Raw genomic sequence first — 18,692 nt, forward strand, 5'->3', positions numbered from 1 at the left:
TCAGAAATTCCATGTCTGATATCTTTGTTATTTGAATTTCCTATGGGCCTTTTTTCTTATTTATTGAACATAATCTTTTTTTCTTCATATGCTTAGTTCTTGTTTATTGTTACCAAACATTCTTTTTCATGAGTTTTTTTGAACAATTGATCCTTTTCCTGGTGGACTTTTTCTCAGACTAGTGGCTTTAAATGTGAAAGAATCTTAATTCCAAAAACTAAATACAGTTATTTTGAAACATCCACAAGAATGTTTAGAAATAAAAAGTGAACTAATAGTCCATGCATTTCTTTATTAGTACAGAAGTAACAAGGTAATACAATTAAGTGTCATAGACAATTTCAAGTTATATTTCATTTTGTATAGTTATGTAGCATAAGATCACTTGATTCTTAGCCTGAAAAAGAACATTGACCATGGATCTTGGCTCATCTCTTCTCACATTTGAATCAGAAACAGTTTACAGATATGGAATACTGGAAAGCAAGTCAAATATCTGGGTTAAAAACTTGGGGAACACAACTTCATCAATTAAATATTTGATTTTATTCTAGATATAGATTTGCTCAGTAGCTAGCCAGGCAATGTCGCAGGCATGTCTGTAAACAGGAATACTGTGATTGTGTGCTGTTTAATGACAGAATTAATGACTTTCATAATTTTCAGATACTAATGAGCATAAGCACTATTTCTAGATACTTGCCGTAGCTGTAAAATGATCAGAAAATATCTGTAATTCATATTGGTGACATATCCCCAGGTACTGCTACTATTACTTGTTTTTTTGTCTAACATTCAGCATTGAAGGAATTGCTAAGGAAATATCAAATTTTAGTTAGAGGTTAATGAGCATAAAGATATCACTGTTTCCCTCCATTTAATTTCACAGATGCCCTCATTTCTTTCACAGACCATTTAGAAGTCTGTGGACCCAAGCTTAAGAATCCCTAATCTGAAATGATACCTTATTATTTAAGTACCTTAAACTTGTAGAAAGTTAAGTATTTATGTCAATTAATTAAATAGCACATAATGATGTCTACATGGATTTTTAAAAGTACAAGTTTTAGGGGCACTAGGGTGGCTCATTTGGTTAAGCGTCCAATCCTTGATTTCAGCTCAGGGCATAATCTTAAGGTTGTGAGATCAAGCTCTGAGTCAGGCCCTGTGCTGACCATGGAGCCTACTTAAGATTCTCTCTCCCTCTCCATCTGCCCCTCCCCCATCCACTTTCCATCTCTCTTTTTTTTTTTTTTTAAGATTTTATTTATTTATTTGACAGACAAGAGATCACAAGTAGGCAGAGAGGCAGGCAGAGAGAGAGGGGAGAGGAGGAAGCAGGCTCCCTACTGAGCAGAGAGCCCGATGTGGGGCTCCATCCCAGGACCCTGGGATCATGACCTGAGCCAAAAGCAGAGGCTTTAACCCACTGAGCCACCCAGGCACCCCTCCATCTCTCTTTTAAAAAAAGGAGAAAAAGATTCCTTCTCTCTCTTTCTCTTTCCCCCTCCTCCCTTATTCCCTCCCAACCCTCTCTCTCTCCCTCTCTCTCTCTGTAAATAAATAGAAATTTTATAGTTTTATAGTAGGTGTGACTATTTGTTTTAAAGATTTTATTTTGACAGGGAGAGATCACAAGTAGGCAGAGCAGCAGGCAGAGAGAGGGGGGAAACAGACTTCTCAATGAGCAGAGAGCCCAATGCGGGGCTCGATCCCAGGACCCTGAGATCATGACCTGAGCTGAAGGCAGAGGCTTAACCCACTGAGCCACCCAGTGCCCTGCGTGACTGTTTTTAAGGAATAGAATAGTTCTTTCAAATGTCAGAATTAAGCATAATCATTTCTTAATTACAGTTTTGGAAAGACATTGTTGATGATAATGAAGTACGTGACCTCATTTCTGACAGAAACAAGTCTCATGGTAAGACAGAAAGAAAAATTTTAAATAACTTTGAAATATCAATAATAATAAATGAAATATCAATTTAAGTAAAATATATGTGTTCTATTATAGAAGGTACATCAGGAGAATGGATTTGGGAATCTTTATTTCATCCACCTCGAAAGCTGGGCATTAATGATATTGAAGGACAACGGGTACTTCAGATTGCAGTGATTTTGCGAAATCTTTCCTTTGAAGAGGGCAATGTTAAGCTCTTGGCAGCTAATCGTACCTGTCTTCGTTTCCTATTACTTTCTGCACATAGTCATTTTATTTCTCTAAGGCAATTAGGCCTTGACACGTTAGGAAATATTGCAGCTGAGGTAAGCATGTGATAGTAACTTAAAACAGTTTTGATAGTTAGCAATGATATTTACTTTAAATTTTTAGTATGTAGCATTATTGTATTGCTATACTTAGAGAATATGAAAGGCTTACATATAGTTTTGCCTAACTATGGTATCACACACATTTTCGGAAAAAATATTTGAAATGATGCTCCAGATTTAGTGATGGCTATTCCCACAGTAAATTTTTTAAAACTTGGGCAACACTGTTAAAAAAACATTTAAAAAACATTAATTTTTATTAAATTTGAAATATACAGCATTGAAGAGGGCTACCTCAATAGTGTCTTTTCCATTTTCCAGCTTCTGTTGGACCCTGTCGATTTCAAGACTACTCATCTGATGTTTCATACTGTTACAAAATGCCTAATGTCAAGGGATAGGTTTTTAAAGATGAGGGGTAAGTACTTACTTAATTCTCTCATTGTATAATATGCACAGACTTTTTGTCATCTATTAAAAAATAAATATGTGTTTGTGCACACTTTTCAGGCATGGAAATTTTGGGAAATCTTTGCAAAGCAGAAGATAATGGTGTTTTGATTTGTGAATATGTCGATCAGGACTCATACAGAGAGATCATTTGTCATCTCACTTTACCTGATGTGCTGCTCGTGATCTCAACACTCGAGGTGCTATATATGCTCACAGAAATGGGAGATGTTGCTTGCACAAAAATTGCAAAAGTAGAAAAGAGCATAGGTAAGATTAACATTTATTTTCTTTACTGAGGAAAAAATATTTAATGGGGTGCTATATTAAATCACAATTGGTATTTGGGGTTTACTATTTATTTTGAGGAGTCATTACCCTTTCAGACACACACGTTTGTGTTATTCATTCCGCCTGTTTTAGATTAGCAAGAAACTTCTGTCATATAGGGACCAGGATGTTTGTGGCTATCAATAACTCCTCTTCCTTTCTTTATTTCTGTTACTACTTATCAAATCCAACCAAACAACCAACAAAATTGCTATAACTCTGAGGAGCAAGTCTTTCTGTTTCAAATGGTCAGCTGCTACTATTAAGCAAATGAAGCTGAGTGAAAAAGTTTCCTTGTTATTCCTAGAAGTTGCTGGTAATGGTATTATTCTTAAAATGAATCAACTTACCACCTCTTTAGTGGGTTGTCAGTTTTAAACACAATTATGAAAGTATGTTAACATTTACTCATTGATTAGAATGATTTCTATCTTGGGTACAAATACTAAAACCAGAGTAAACAGTTGGTTGAAATTATTAATGAGAAATTAAGATGTCACTTTTCATATCAGCGGTTCCTAAATCTGGCTACACATCGGAATCAGTTGGGAAACTTTTCAAAAATAAAGATACCTAATCCCCATCGCAGAGCTACTAAATCAGTCTTCAGAGATTGAGCCTAAAAATCTTTTTCAAAGATCCACAGATAATTCTGATGTACAGTGATTCAGGGACTGCCATCTGAGAAGCAGTTATTCTATATAGCATGTGTTTTTCAGCAATGTCATTGTTTGATAATATTACTAATAACTATTGGTTTTTAATTTATTTTAGACATGTTAGTGTGTCTGGTTTCTATGGATATTCAGATGTTTGGTCCTGATGCACTAGCTGCAGTAAAACTCGTCGAACATCCAAGTTCCAGTCATCAAGTTTTATCTGAAATTAGGCCACAAGCTGTAGAACAAGTCCAAACCCAGACCCATGTAGCATCTGCCCCAGGTTAGTGTTTTTACATAATGTTTTTCATTATGATTACTGGTATGTAAGATTTAATACTAAAGATAAATGTAAATGTGCAGTACAGGGAACTGATACTATAATAGTGGAATAGGCTAAAGCAGAACTTGAATATGAGCTTTAATTTCTTAGATATTCTACATTCCAGGACCAGTAGGACCAAAGTAAGCACAGAGGAAGAATAGAATAATAGATTTTAAGGAAAAATTTTTTTCAAGGAGTGTGAGGGATTAGATATTTACAATTGTGAGAGCAATATGAAGTGCCCTGATGAACTTATTATTTGCAATTTTGGTCACTGGAAATTGATATGCCAAGAATAAGTTAATCGTATATAACCTTATAATTCTCCCAGCTGGTCATCCAAGTACATAACTATAATACCTCCTAATACTTGAACCAAATACCACAGAATCAGAGCCTTGAATCAGACACACATGTCTTGGTACCTGCACTTGTGGACCCTTCTTAAGGTCCCTTGGGTCAATTCTGTTTAACTCAAATGTCTTTGATTAGAATTCATAGCTATCTAATAATGAGCATTCTCTTCAGTCCTTGGACTTCCTTCTCCTGGCTTGTTATAAGTCGTCATTTTTATATTTTAGCACTCTCAGCCTTTTTGGGTGTGCTTTCTCTACCTTCATTTGTCTTAACAAAACAATCCATTTTTCACCTCAAGTGCTCTTTTCCACCTCCCACCATTCCCAAGACATTTCTCTTTCCCTGTATTTTTTAATGGAGGATACTCTTTTAATAGAGGATATTCTTCTCAGTTGATCTTAATACGTCTCACTTGCAAATATGGAAGCCATGTGGCATGTTTTTCTTCAACTTCTTAACCCTTCACTTATAAACTTATTAGCATCTGAACTCATTTTCCTTCAACTTCCGTCTTCAGAGATGTCAGCTTCTGAATATGTGCTCTAAATATCAGTCTCTTCGTTCCTATATCTCAAGCTTCTTTTTCTTTACCTGCTTCTTCCCTTCAGCCTAGAAATACATTTAGATCATCAACCTCCCTCACTATACTTAATTCAAAAATCTCATTATTTTTTACCTTTAACTACTGTGTCCATTTGATCCCCAAATCTTGTTGAGTCTTCCTAAATACCCTGGCTTCTTCAGTTGCCAGTGCAGTGCCTCAGTTCAGACTTCCATCACATCTCTCAGCTACTTGTTCTCCTGTCATTTAGTCATGATCTCAGTCTCTCCTCTAAGTCCTAGGATCACAATTATATACTCTCTTCACATGAAATGTATGTAATATGTATCACATATTTTATTGATTTCCACTATGTCCTTCTGAAGTGTATGGTAGAGTTGTATCATATGGGTATTTCACTTCCTTGGTGTCAACTAACAGGATTGGACAAACAATGAAGCATGAAAAAAATAGGTAATTTTGACTACTAACCTACTCTGTAACTTTAACCCACAGGTAATAACATACTGGTGAGTCAGTGGTCAAACAATAATGTTTTCTCAGCCTTGACAAAGAAATGAAACAGTTCTTTTTACCAGTTAAGTGGATAGTAGGGGTATATTTCTATACTCAGAGAAGAAATTAAAGATTAAATTAACTGAGGGCTGTAGAGAAACTCTGTTCAACCAAGAGTTAGAGGAATTAATAAATTGTCAGTGATATACTGAAATAAAATGGGCCATTTGAAGAATATTTAAGGGTAATTTTGATGGAAACTACTGATTTTGTCTCCTCACTGACCAGTGACCTCAACAAATAAACCCATCCCCTCAAATAAGATTTGGCCCTCATTTGGCAAATGAACAAAATTAAACGTTTAAAGTTTGTGACTTGTATGTGTGTGTGTGTGTGTGTATATATATATATATATATATATAGTAATTCATTGATAGAGGTGGGAATAAGCCTCTAAGGACCTAAAAATTCACTTTTGAACCAGTGAACTTGCTCATCATGAATGACAACTTTTAATTGTTCTATTAGTTATCATTTATAGTTTGTCCCCCACCCCCATTATTTGTTTAATACTGTTTTCTTATGGAATGGTTGTCTTCAGAAGTTTTGCTCACTTCCTATCACAATGAAGACTTAAGTAACCTTTCACCCGCTTTTAGTTTGACATCTAAATTTCTTCATTATAATTTGAATAGTTGTAAGATTTTTTATGTATATTAAATTGACATTTTAAAATTAAAAGTACTTTTTGTATCCAGTGGAATCTTAATATTTGCCATCATCCATTTTAAATACAGAGACACTAATTTTATGGTACCTTCTTTCTCCTTGAACTCATATCCACCACTCTATCTGTACTTATCACCTATAAATGTAGACATTTTAATTTAACTTTTTCAGTTTCGTGTTACTCTATAAAGTTTTAAGTATTTAAAATTTTATCATTATAAGTTTTAGAAATAAGCAATACATGAAACAACAGTACATGACAAAGTAGCTATTGGAAGTTCATCTCTTAATGAGGTGGTTCTCTGGAAAGTGTTACTCCAGTGTATCCCAAAATGAATGTTTTTTTATTGCTAGAGTGAAACTGGGTTCAACATCAATTCTACCTCCATTTTTCCTTTTTATAGATTTAATTTGAAAATCTAGTTCACATCAATAAATAGCTAAGGATAGAATTTATTGTTCTTTGAACTTCAGAATTATCCAAAATTCTTAAAATTATATTTAATGATCTTCTGTCAACTTGAGTTCTTTGATGTGTTGAAATCAAAGAATTAACATATGACTCATAAAAGAATATGTTGCCTGGTCATTACATTTACTTTTAAGTTTAATTGGAAATATGTAAAAAAGATACTAATAAGATATGACTGTAAAATATACCTGCTGACTTTTGCTTAGATGCACCATGTTTAACCTGATATACTTAAGAAATATTAACATAGCAGTTCTCAAACTTAGGTGTGCCTCAGAATTGGCTGGTGGGCTCACACACTGATTTCTAGGCTCCATACCCTGAATTTCTGATTCAGGTGGACCAGAGAATTTTAATTTCTAAACAAGTTCCCATGAGATGCTGAAGCTGCAGGTCAGGGGACTATACTCTGAGGACCACTAGATTAGAAAAACTGAAATATTCAAGACCAGTACAGTTTTTGAAAAGGTACTTTAATCATGTGCTTTGAGTACTTTTTTGTAAAAACCTTAGAACTGCAGATTTCTCCCATTCAGCTACAGAAAATGTCTCCCATATAACCTAACTGGTAAAGTTAGTCTTCATTATCAAAAGTATTTTGCTTTAATCAGTCTCACTTTTCATTACTTAAAAAAGGTCCAACTTTATTTTTCATTCCAAGAAAGTATGGTTAATAGGTGTTCCCATGACACCTTCCTTACTTCACAATTCTAAGACAGTTAAACGAGTCATGATCACGTCATCTGAATGAAATAAGATGCCACTACCTTCAGTATTTCTTTAAAAAATTTTCTGTGCTTTACTTATACAAGATTCTGACTCAAAAGTAACACCTTTTTTTGACAGTAGATAGAAAATAGAGGAGCAAAGGACATTAAGCAAAAATTGTCATCACTTTACATCTGAATTCAGAATATACCAAAGGGCCAGAATACTCCTTATCTCATGCCCAGCATTGCCCTTAACTATAATATATAAAACATCATAAAATATAGATAGGAACCCCTACCATAATACCTTGGTTAAACGAAGCTTTGTGGATTCTAATGATTCTAATTCTCCCTTTGGTGTCCTAGAGGTTTTTACCTCTCGCCATCATCATCGTCGTCGTCGTCATCATCATCATCATCATCATCATCATCATGCTGGCAGTTATATAGTGGTAACTGTGTGCCAGGCATTGCTTTAAGTGGCTTATATGTAAACTCCTCTAATCCTCATAATGACCTAGGAGGTCAGTGTACTTACTTTTCCCCATTTTATAGACAGGTTAATTAACTTGCCCATGGTTACACAGCTAGTAAGTGCTGGACCTCTATCTAGAACCAGCCACTCCGACTTGAGAGCCATGCATTTAACCATACCTGTGTTGCTATAAAGGATGGATGAAAGTTAAGATTTTCTGTTCCAAAATGGGAGAAGAGCAGTTTTAGAAAGGAGTATATACAGAAGTTGAGCATCTGGGAAGTGATTCCTTTAAAGATTTTTGTTTATTTATTTTGAGAGAGAGAAAGAGTTGGGGGAACAGAGGCAGAGGGAGAGAGAGAATCTCAAGCAAACTCTCCGCTGAGTGCTGAGCCTGTCTCAGGACTCAATCTCAGGGCTCATCCCACAATCCCATGACCCCGAAATCATGACCTGATCCAAAATCAAAAGTCAGATACTCAACCGACTGAGCCACCCAGGTGCCCCTGGAAATTGATTCCTTTTAAAGTATAAGTACCTTTGAATCACTTGGAATGAATCTTTAGGTGTCTTTCCCAAGGGCAGTGCTTCTCAGTTTGTAGCCACTTTTATAGTAATTCTGTGTTTCCAGTTTATCGTCTTAATTTAATTGTGGCTGCTTTATTCTTCTTTATACATTATTCACAAAATTTTTATAATTTCAACATAATTACTGATATTTCACTCAACTGGTCATTAATTGATTCAGGAGATTTCAGTCCGAATAGATTATATTCTCTCATAGTACAATTGATGAAGAAAAAGAAGGAAGATTTCCAAGTGGGTGAAGGTCCTGCTCGGATATTTTCTGTAATGGCGTTACCAAGTTAGGAGAAGAAAAGATAAGCTGGGGTTGCACCAGGAAAATAGTTTTGATTGTAATTATTTTGTTCTGTTAAGAAATAACATGTCATAGTATGTATGTATCTGAAATATGACAGACCTGGATTCAAATCCAGTACCCGGCTGTATACAGCTCTGCCATTTCCATCATGTGTTCCTTTGTAAACTTAATCTCTGAGCTTTATTTTTTTCATTAGCAAAATGGGGATAATTAAATTTAGGCCTATAAATAAGATTAAAACAAAGAATGTTTTATAAATGTAAATAGCTTAATACAATGTAAATGTTCAATAAGTGACTGCTATTAGCTTTTATCCCAGTGAAAGCTTGGGGTTTTCATCAAATACTAGTCGGGATGGCTTTTGATCATTCACAGATTTGACTGTGCTATGGAGCTCCTTGGGTTCTAGTAATTTTAGAAATACATTTGTTCTATTTGAGGATTCTGAGCTTTGCTAAAATGTTATTTGAAAAATAGTGGGTACATTTTATAAGTTTACAAACTATAAAATAATGCTGATGAAGCAGTATAATTTTTAATTTTTAAAAATATGTAAGATTCATATTTAAATCATCATAATATGGCTAAGTATATTATCATATTTTTATGTTTTTATTCTTTTATATATAGCAGAAGAAAACATTTATTATTCTACAGATCTGATCCACTTGTTAGAAAATAATAGATAATCTAACTTATTCATCGGACTTGAATTGTTTTAAAATATATCATAAGTAAAATCTCAGAAATTGGTATGTGTTTTAAGATTAATAACTAGTACATTTTTACCCAGTCATCTATCCTCTCTCAGAACAAAAGGTGTACTGGAAAACTATTATTACAACAGATTGTTTTTCCCCCAGAAAAATAATCTTATGAAAATTATTTCTTGAATGTAGGACTTTAAATTAGTTCATACTTTTTGTTCACCTTTTTCCAGAAGTGTTGTATATATGCCACTTGCAGAGTTAATATTAATCTTTTAAATTCAGAAGTGAAGTGATTATTTCTGATACTGTCTTCTTCTATAACTAAACTGATTCTTATTTACTGATGCATTGCGCTGTGTGACCTTGGGCTGGTTATTTTAATCACTTTGAGTCTCAGTTTCCTTATGTGTACCCATCTCACAGAAGAATTAATATAAATAAAGCATTTAACTCAGTATCTGACCCATGGGAAAAAGAGTTTATATTAACTGTATAATCCATATTATTGTTAGTACTTGAATGATAGTAAAGAATTTATATAAAGCATCAAAGACAGTGCCTGGTATGATATGTGCTCCATTTTAAGTTTCTTTCCCAAATTTGTGTATTTTCATTATGTTTATACCCTTTTTTGAAAGGTAGTCTTTGTGAATATTAATTGTTTCAGTGTCCATGAACTAAAATGGCATATAGTGACTAAGTGTGTACAAATGATGTAGCTAATGTATTTTTTTCTTTAGCTTCCAGAGCAGTTGTAGCACAGCATGTTGCTCCACCTCCAGGAATAGTGGAAATAGATAGTGAGAAGTTTGCTTGTCAGTGGTAAGTGGTTTATTTCTATTAAGGCTTTATCCTTGGGAAGAACAAAGCAAAAGAGAAAAGGAAATGTATTTCAACAGTCATCCAGAATGTTTTATTCTGTATTTCTTTTTAGTCAGAGTAGAATATCATTTATACAGAGAATGGACAATGTAAAATCATTTTCCCTGCATTTTAGAATAATTTAAAAGAAAAATATGTTCATCAGAATCTCCAGAATGAAATTACACCATTTAACTTCTTTTCAGAGTAAAATTTGTGTTAAAACGTTATCTTTGACTTTGTAGAAAATAGAATTTGTCAGATTACAGGATTTTTATTTCTTAAATTAATATTTTATTAAAACTGAACTGGACTGTCTTTAAAAAAATAAAACAGATTTTGTTGTTAAATGTCTCTTCTTTTTCATCACAAGAAATACTTCTTGTTCATTGATAGTTAATTTTTCTTTTTTCAGAGTAATAGGGGGAAATGAGTTAAATGATACAACAGCTAGTGGGTTTACATGGAAATAAGCAACTTGAAAAATATTTTATTGAGAAGACTGACTAGTCACGTATCAGCCACTTCCTGAAAAAATAAACTGTAGACTTGGTTAGATTTCATTTTCTCATGGATGGTAGCTTCCACAGAGTTATGAATTCCAATTCAAATTCTTTAGAAGGTTAATAGATTGAATAGAAAAGATCACTTTCTGATGATATATTACTTTAAAAATTTTCTTTCTCTGATCCCTTTTCTCCCATTCTCTAACATGATTTGTCTCCCATTCCATGTTCCTGTCATTCTGTGTTCCATATTTTTGGTACTTTCATATCTTTGTTCCTGTGGCAGTTTTCTCTAGACTTTTCCACTTCGCTTAAAATCAGGTTTATGGTTTTAAATATCTCTAATTAATTTTCTTTTTCCTCACCTTATATATTTTTATACCTTATACTTAATGAATCACTTCCAGTAATACTTGGAAATGTCTATCTTCTACATTAAAACCAAAAAAAGTTTTTGTATCTAAGCCTTTTGAAAACTCAGTACTCAAAGAATTATGAAAGTTGGAAAAAGTATGTACCACATGCACAGTAAAATGTATGTGTGTGCTAGGTATGGATTTAGTCTTCTAAAGCCCATTTGTACATTTCTGCTAGTTCTAATGAGGAGGGAGAGAATCCTTTTAAAATTAAATAATCATAAGTATTATTTGATTCAGCTTATATAAACAGCTGTAAGTTGGCCTGTTACATGTATAGTAAGTCCTAGAAAAGAATCCTATGATGATAATTCGGCCTCCAGTCCTAACTGATATAGATGGAAGTCACTATATGAAAAACTGAAGTTTTGAATTAATTTGTACTGCATTATGAATAGAAATTTCTGAAATGGGGGAATGAAAGTGTGAGGTGTGGGAGAAGTATGATTGTCTTAAAGAGTAGTTGAAAGCTTAGGTAAGGTTTTTTTCTTAAGGGATTTGCTCGAAGAGACAACAAAAGTTTAATTTTAGTTCAGTTTTTCTTCCATTTTCCACGTCTCCAATGGAAATAGCTCATTATTGGGAATTTCTGTTACATTTTAATTATTGCAAGACAGGAAATTTAGTAGATATTGATTGAATGAAACTTATTTGTTGTAGAATATTTGTTGCCAACAGACCAACCCAGTTCTCACTGGGGTGTGAACATAGTTTTTATATTTGTTGTTAATGATTTTTTTAATACTAAAATAAATGTGATTAAGTGGTCAATCTCCTTTGGTTTAGTTTCATCAGTCTAAAACCTAGCATTTTCGCTAATAACATGATAGTGACATTTGATGAACAGGCATAAATATTATTTTATAATACATTGCCTTCAAATGGTTTTACTATATTTAGTATGAACTCCCCTATAATATACTGCATAATGCCATTTATTTTTCTTTTTTTTAGGCTAAATGCTCATTTTGAAGTAAATCCAGATTGTTCTGTCTCTCGAGCAGAAATGTATTCTGAGTACCTCTCAACATGCAGTAAATTAGCTCGTGGTGGAATCCTAACTTCAACTGGATTTTATAAATGTCTTAGGTAGGATGCATAGTAGTTAACTTTAAACAAAGTTAATCCATATCACGAACATCTCTTGCTCTTTAGAGAAAATACCAACCATCTGTCTAATTTGAAATATTTCTGCTACTTGAAGTTTCATCTTGGCTAGGTTGTTGTGAGATAGAAATTCAAATACAAGGGGATTTTGGAAATCAAACCTGGTATTTGTGTTTGAACATTATGAGGCTTATCAAAGAAAGAGAAGGGAGAAACTTTTTTCTACCCACTTTATTGTGTTAAAGACATGACTTTTGTCCTTTTAAATCTTGAATAATAGTCTGCAACTAATACTCTTCGAATATCGAGGCTTTTGGTATTATGCAAAGTTCATAAAATAGACACTACCTAGATGCAGCTTTTTTGTTAATTATCTAGGGTATAAACTTTTTTAAAACCTAACAATGTTAATATATAATGATTTTTAAAATTGGAGAACTGATGTTTTATATTTTTTCTTTGCTTCCCACCTTTGCAGAATAGAACTGTATGAATCATACTGGTTCGTACATTTGTAGTAGTAAATATACTACTGCTGTTCATGTAAATATTGTTAGAAGTCTGTTTTTTGCTTGCATGCTAGTTAAGAAAACTAAGTGTGTGTGTACTTTACAGAACGGTCTTTCCAAATCATACAGTGAAGAGAGTGGAGGATTCCAGTAGCAACGGGCAGGCACATATTCATGTCGTGGGAGTAAAACGGAGGGCTATACCACTTCCCATTCAGATGTACTATCAGCAGCAACCAGTTTCTACTCCTGTTGTTCGTGTTGATTCTGTTCCTGATGTATCTCCAAGTCCTTCACCTGCAGGTATTAATTTTTGAGTTTTAAGTATATCTAGTTTAACAAAAAAGCAAAATGAAACTGTATATTTTATAAATTTAAAATGTATAATTTTCCTTTATGTTTCCAGTAGCATATTTTGCTTATTCTGTTGCTTTTACTGTATTTAATATGATGCAAAGTTGTTAGATGTTAATTTTTTAAAGTAATTTTTTCCTGTATTAACTAATACAATGCCTATACACAGTTCTCAGTCGTTTCATTATGAATTTTGACTTTTTCCCTCCTTTTTTCAGGAATTCCTCATGGACCACAAACTGTAGGAAACCATTTTCAGAGGTCTTCTGTTACCAGCCAGTCTTCAAATTTGACTGCAACACAAATGTCTTTTCCAGTACAAGGTGTTCATACTGTGGCACAGACTGTTTCAAGAATTCCACCAAATCCTGCAGTTCATACCCACCAGCAACAAAATGCTCCAGTGACTGTCATTCAGAACAAAGCTCCAGTTCCTTGTGAGGTCGTTAAGGCTACAGTAATCCAGAATTCTATATCCCAGACAGCAGTTCCTGTTAGCATTGCTGTGGGAGGAGGAGCTGCTCAGAGTTCTGTGGTTCAGAATCACAGTACAGGGCCACAGCCTGTTACAGTTGTAAATTCCCAGACATTGCTTCATCATCCATCCGTAATTCCACAACAGTCTCCATTACACACAGTGGTACCGGGACAGATACCTTCTGGCACTCCCGTGACAGTAATTCAGCAAGCTGTCCCACAGAGTCATATATTTGGCAGAGTACAGAACATACCAGCATGTACTTCTACAGTTTCACAGGGTCAACAGTTAATCACCACATCACCCCAGCCTGTGCAAACTTCATCTCAACAGACATCTGCTGGTAGCCAGCCGCAAGACACTGTTATCATAGCACCTTCACAGTATGTGACAACTTCTGCATCCAATATTGTCTCAGCAACTTCAGTACAGAATTTTCAGGTAGCTACAGGACAAATGGTTACCATTGCGGGTGTCCCAAGTCCACAGCCCTCAAGGGTAGGGTTTCAGAACATTGCACCAAAACCTCTCCCTTCTCAGCAAGTTTCATCAACAGTGGTACAACAGCCCATTCAACAACCACAGCAGCCAGCCCAACAAAGTGTAGTGATTGTAAGCCAGCCAGCTCAACAAGGTCAGACTTACGCACCAGCCATTCACCAAATTGTTCTTGCTAATCCAGGAGCTCTTCCAGCTGGTCAGACAGTTCAGCTAACTGGGCAACCAAACATAACTCCATCTTCCTCGCCATCACCTGTCCCAGCTACTAATAACCAAGTCCCTACTGCCATGTCATCTTCTTCCACCCCTCAATCACAGGGACCACCTCCTACTGTCAGTCAGATGCTATCTGTGAAAAGGCAGCAACAGCAGCAGCATTCACCAGCACCCTCACCACAACAGGTACAAGTACAGGTTCAGCAGCCCCAACAAGTACAGATGCAAGTTCAACCACAGCAGGCAAATGCGGGCGTTGGTCAGCCTGCTTCTGGTGAGTCAAGTCTGATAAAACAGCTGCTGCTTCCAAAGCGTGGTCCTTCGACGCCGGGTGGTAAGCTAATTCTCCCAGCACCACAGATTCCTCCCCCTAATAATGCAAGAGCTCCTAGCCCTCAGGTGGTATACCAGGTGGCCAATAACCAAACAGCAGGTTTTGGAGTGCAGGGGCAATCTTCAGCTCAGCAGCTATTGGTTGGGCAGCAAAACGTTCAGTTGGTCCAAAGTGCAATGCCACCCACAGGGGGAGTGCAAACTGTGCCCATCTCGAACTTACAAATATTGCCAGGCCCACTGATTTCGAACAGCCCAGCAACCATTTTCCAAGGGACTTCTGGCAACCAGGTAACCATAACAGTTGTGCCAAATACAAGTTTTGCAACTGCAACTGTGAGTCAGGGAAATGCAACTCAGCTCATTGCTCCAGCAGGAATTACCATGAGTGGGACGCAAACAGGAGTTGGACTTCAGGTGCAAACACTTCCAGCCACTCAGACATCTCCAGCTGGACAATCATCCTGTACTACTGCTACTCCCCCATTCAAAGGTGATAAGATCATTTGCCAAAAGGAGGAGGAAGCAAAAGAAGCAACAGGTTTACATGTTCATGAACGTAAAATTGAAGTCATGGAGAACCCGTCCTGCCGACGAGGAACCACAAACACCAGCAATGGGGATACAAAGGAAAATGAAATGCAGGTGGGAAGTCTTTTAAATGGGAGAAAGTACAGTGACTCAACTCTACCTCCTTCAAACTCAGGGAAAATTCAAAGTGAGGCTAATCAGTGCTCACTAATCAGTAATGGGCCATCATTAGAATTAGGTGAGAATGGAACATCTGGAAAACAGAACTCAGAACAAATGGATATGCCGGATATCAAAAGTGATTTGAAAAAACCTCTAGTTAATGGAATCTGTGATTTTGATAAGGGAGATGGTTCTCATTTAAGCAAAAACATTCCAAATCACAAAACTTCCAATCATGTAGGAAATGGTGAGATATCTCCAGTGGAACCACAAGGGACTTTAGATGCCACTCAGCAAGATACTGCCAAAGGTGATCAACTAGAAAGAATTTCAAATGGACCTATATTAACTTTGGGTGGTTCACCATCTGTGAGCAGTATACAGGAGGCTCCAAATGTGGCAACACAGCAGTTTAGTGGTACTGACTTGCCTAATGGACCTCTAGCTTCAAGTTTGAATTCAGATGTGCCTCAGCAACGCCCAAGTGTAGTTGTCTCACCGCATTCTACAACCTCTGTTATACAGGGGCATCAAATCATAGCAGTTCCCCACTCAGGATCAAGAGTGTCCCATTCTCCTGCCCTATCATCTGACGTTCGGTCTACAAATGGCACAGCAGAATGCAAAACTGTAAAGAGGCCGGCAGAGGATACTGATAGGGAAACAGTCGCAGGAATTCCAAATAAAGTAGGAGTTAGAATTGTTACAATCAGTGACCCCAACAATGCTGGCTGCAGTGCAACAATGGTTGCTGTGCCGGCGGGAGCAGATCCAAGCACTGTAGCTAAAGTAGCAATAGAAAGTGCTGTTCAGCAAAAGCAGCAGCACCCGCCGCCATACGTACAGAATGTGGTCCCACAGGTAAGTCACCCTGCTCTCAATGTTTCTCTTAAAGAGTTCTCACTTGTAAATAGGATTGTAGGGGACTGTCCACTGTTGTTCGACACCTCATCTTGGAAAAGGTCATTGTGTCAGCTCACCAGTGTACTTGGGCTCTCCAGCTCCTGTTTTTCAGTGTTTTTTTGTTTTTTGTTTTTGTAATATTAAACAGTTCTCAATTGTTGACTTTAGCACATGGTTTAAAGAATCTTTAAAATTCTGTTATTGACCCAAATCAGTAATTTTGTAGACCCAAGATAGAGGAATACTTGCTAATCTGACATCTCTTGGAGAATTTTTTAGATATAAGTCAGTCTCCTTGGTCACCTTTGGGTAGAGGGGGATATACTAAGAGCACTTCAAAAGGGAGATTCTGTACTTGATTTTGACAGGAGTATGTTTTTGTGGCTTTCTTCACCATTCTTTTATTAAAAAAAAGGATGAATCCCGTAAGTCCTATATCAGGTGTTTTCCTGTTATACTTACATATTGACTTAGTTGCCTTGGTTCTTGAAAGACTATTATAATTTCAGTTTCTTTCAGCTATTCTGATATTCTTGCTTTTGTGTTTCTTTACTGCTTTGCCCTCCAGTCAGGTTTCTGTTATCCCCTCTTTAATATTCTACTATCCAAACTCTGTTGTACCCTGTAGTCAATAGAAGTGTTTTCTAGGATTAGTGCTACTGAATTGAAGATTCATTCTACCTGTAAAGATTTTAAGGTCAATCTTGTATGCCGTTTCCACTGAAACTAGGGGGTTTACTAGTTTTAACCTTATTTTCTGGATGACTTTTTTTTCTTTCTCTTTCCTAAGTCCTACATAGCCAGAACCTTCTGTGACTATTGCCAACTCTGCTAGCACTCTTCTCCACTTTGGTTTCTTCTCCATGCTTTTGGTGTTTAGAGCAGATCTATGGCCATTGCTGGCATTAGTACCAAATCTGGGGGTGGAGGGGGGCAGCAAAATGAAAGATGAAAGAACAAAGAATCCCTTGCTTCAGAACAGTTCATCCACTGATGTGCCTCTTTTTTCATGTGAGTGGATAAAACTGGATGGTGCTATTGGGGACATAATGAGATTTTAATTCATACATTAGTACTGTATTGCTTAGATTTATTTTTATTGCAAGGTACCTAAGTGGGTTGAGTATTCTTTAGTTGATGTGTACATGGCAATGATTATTACTGAGTTTTAGCAAAAAATACTAAATCAATTTTCCTCAGACTGCTGTAAGTTGAGTTTTTTTTTTTTCATTTATTAAACATAGTAAAATTTTTTTAAAGTAATATGGTGTCTGGCATACAGTAAGCATATAGTAAGTTGATTTTTATATTTTTTCCTTCATTTATGATTTCCCAATTCATCTTGATTAGTTCCTCACTCTGTCTTTTCCTCTCAGATTCTCTTATAATAGTTATAATTTCTAAATAGTTATAATAGACTAAGCCAAATGAGAGAAAAACTCCATTACTGTGGAATTATCAACCCTCATTTTTATGTGTGTCCTTAATCTTCCCAGTGTGATTATATTCAATAAAGATACTTAAGTAACAAAGAACCAACAATAATACTTGTGAAGACTAGGACCTGTGTTAGGAAATTGTTACTAAAAGCATTTTCTCATTTAATCCTTGGAATAACTCTGTGAGGTAAGAATTGTTATTACAATAGAGATGAGGCTCCAAGCTGCAAAATAATTCACCCAAGGTCACCAACTAATGTGACGTGGTTCCAGGACTGAACCAGTTGGGTGTGTGTCTAAAACAGAGATTCATACTCTTAACCCACTTCTCCACTATTTTAAAAGATTTTGTTGAAAAGTTCTAGAAAGCCATTTTATATATAACATATTGAGTATTTGAACTATTATATTACAGAATGTGAGTAGCATTAAATTATGATTTTAGGATATTAATCCTAAAACTTTTTTCTTTACATATTGGACATATATGTATCTAATTCAGTCCCTAAAATTACTACATTTTATTTACATATATATTATTTATTAAATGTGTTAAAATAAAAAAATACTTTTTAAAAATGTGTTCTTTAATATGTATTGTCCCAAAGAGTATAGTTTATTTAAAATGGCTGCATTCCTTATTTTTAAAATTAGTGTTTGGTTGGCAGGTAGAAATTTAAATTTTTGCAAGGAAAAAGAGATAGCATGCATGGTGTCTGTGAGAGAATTAAAAACTGGGATTCTTATGTGTAACACTTAACATGGTGACTGCTAGATAGTTAGGCACTCAGTAATAGTACAGCTGTATTTTACCTTCATATATAGGGAATAAAGTACCTATAAAGGCTAAAAAATTAGATCAACTGTTTAAGATGGGATCATAAATTTCCTTTGAAGGGTCAGCTGTTGGTCTTCTTAAGAGCCTACTAATAGAAAACCATTTCCATT

The 18,692-nt window shown here is 35.5% G+C and overlaps 1 protein-coding gene across 1 annotated transcript in view; it reads left to right on the forward strand.

The window, feature by feature from the left end:
• Positions 1-18,692, forward strand: part of ARID2 (AT-rich interaction domain 2) — a 163,824-nt gene that overhangs the window by 102,804 nt on the left and 42,328 nt on the right. The window contains exons 7-15 of the mRNA XM_044228747.1: positions 1,855-1,921; positions 2,015-2,265; positions 2,593-2,689; positions 2,782-2,991; positions 3,826-3,993; positions 10,169-10,250; positions 12,166-12,300; positions 12,934-13,130; positions 13,400-16,263. Coding sequence (XP_044084682.1) covers positions 1,855-1,921; positions 2,015-2,265; positions 2,593-2,689; positions 2,782-2,991; positions 3,826-3,993; positions 10,169-10,250; positions 12,166-12,300; positions 12,934-13,130; positions 13,400-16,263 — 4,071 coding nt within the window. The remainder of the gene's footprint in view (positions 1-1,854; positions 1,922-2,014; positions 2,266-2,592; positions 2,690-2,781; positions 2,992-3,825; positions 3,994-10,168; positions 10,251-12,165; positions 12,301-12,933; positions 13,131-13,399; positions 16,264-18,692) is intronic.

The sequence above is a fragment of the Neovison vison genome, chromosome 12, assembly GCF_020171115.1.
Source record: "Neovison vison isolate M4711 chromosome 12, ASM_NN_V1, whole genome shotgun sequence".
Classification (NCBI taxonomy): Eukaryota; Metazoa; Chordata; class Mammalia; order Carnivora; family Mustelidae; genus Neogale; species Neogale vison.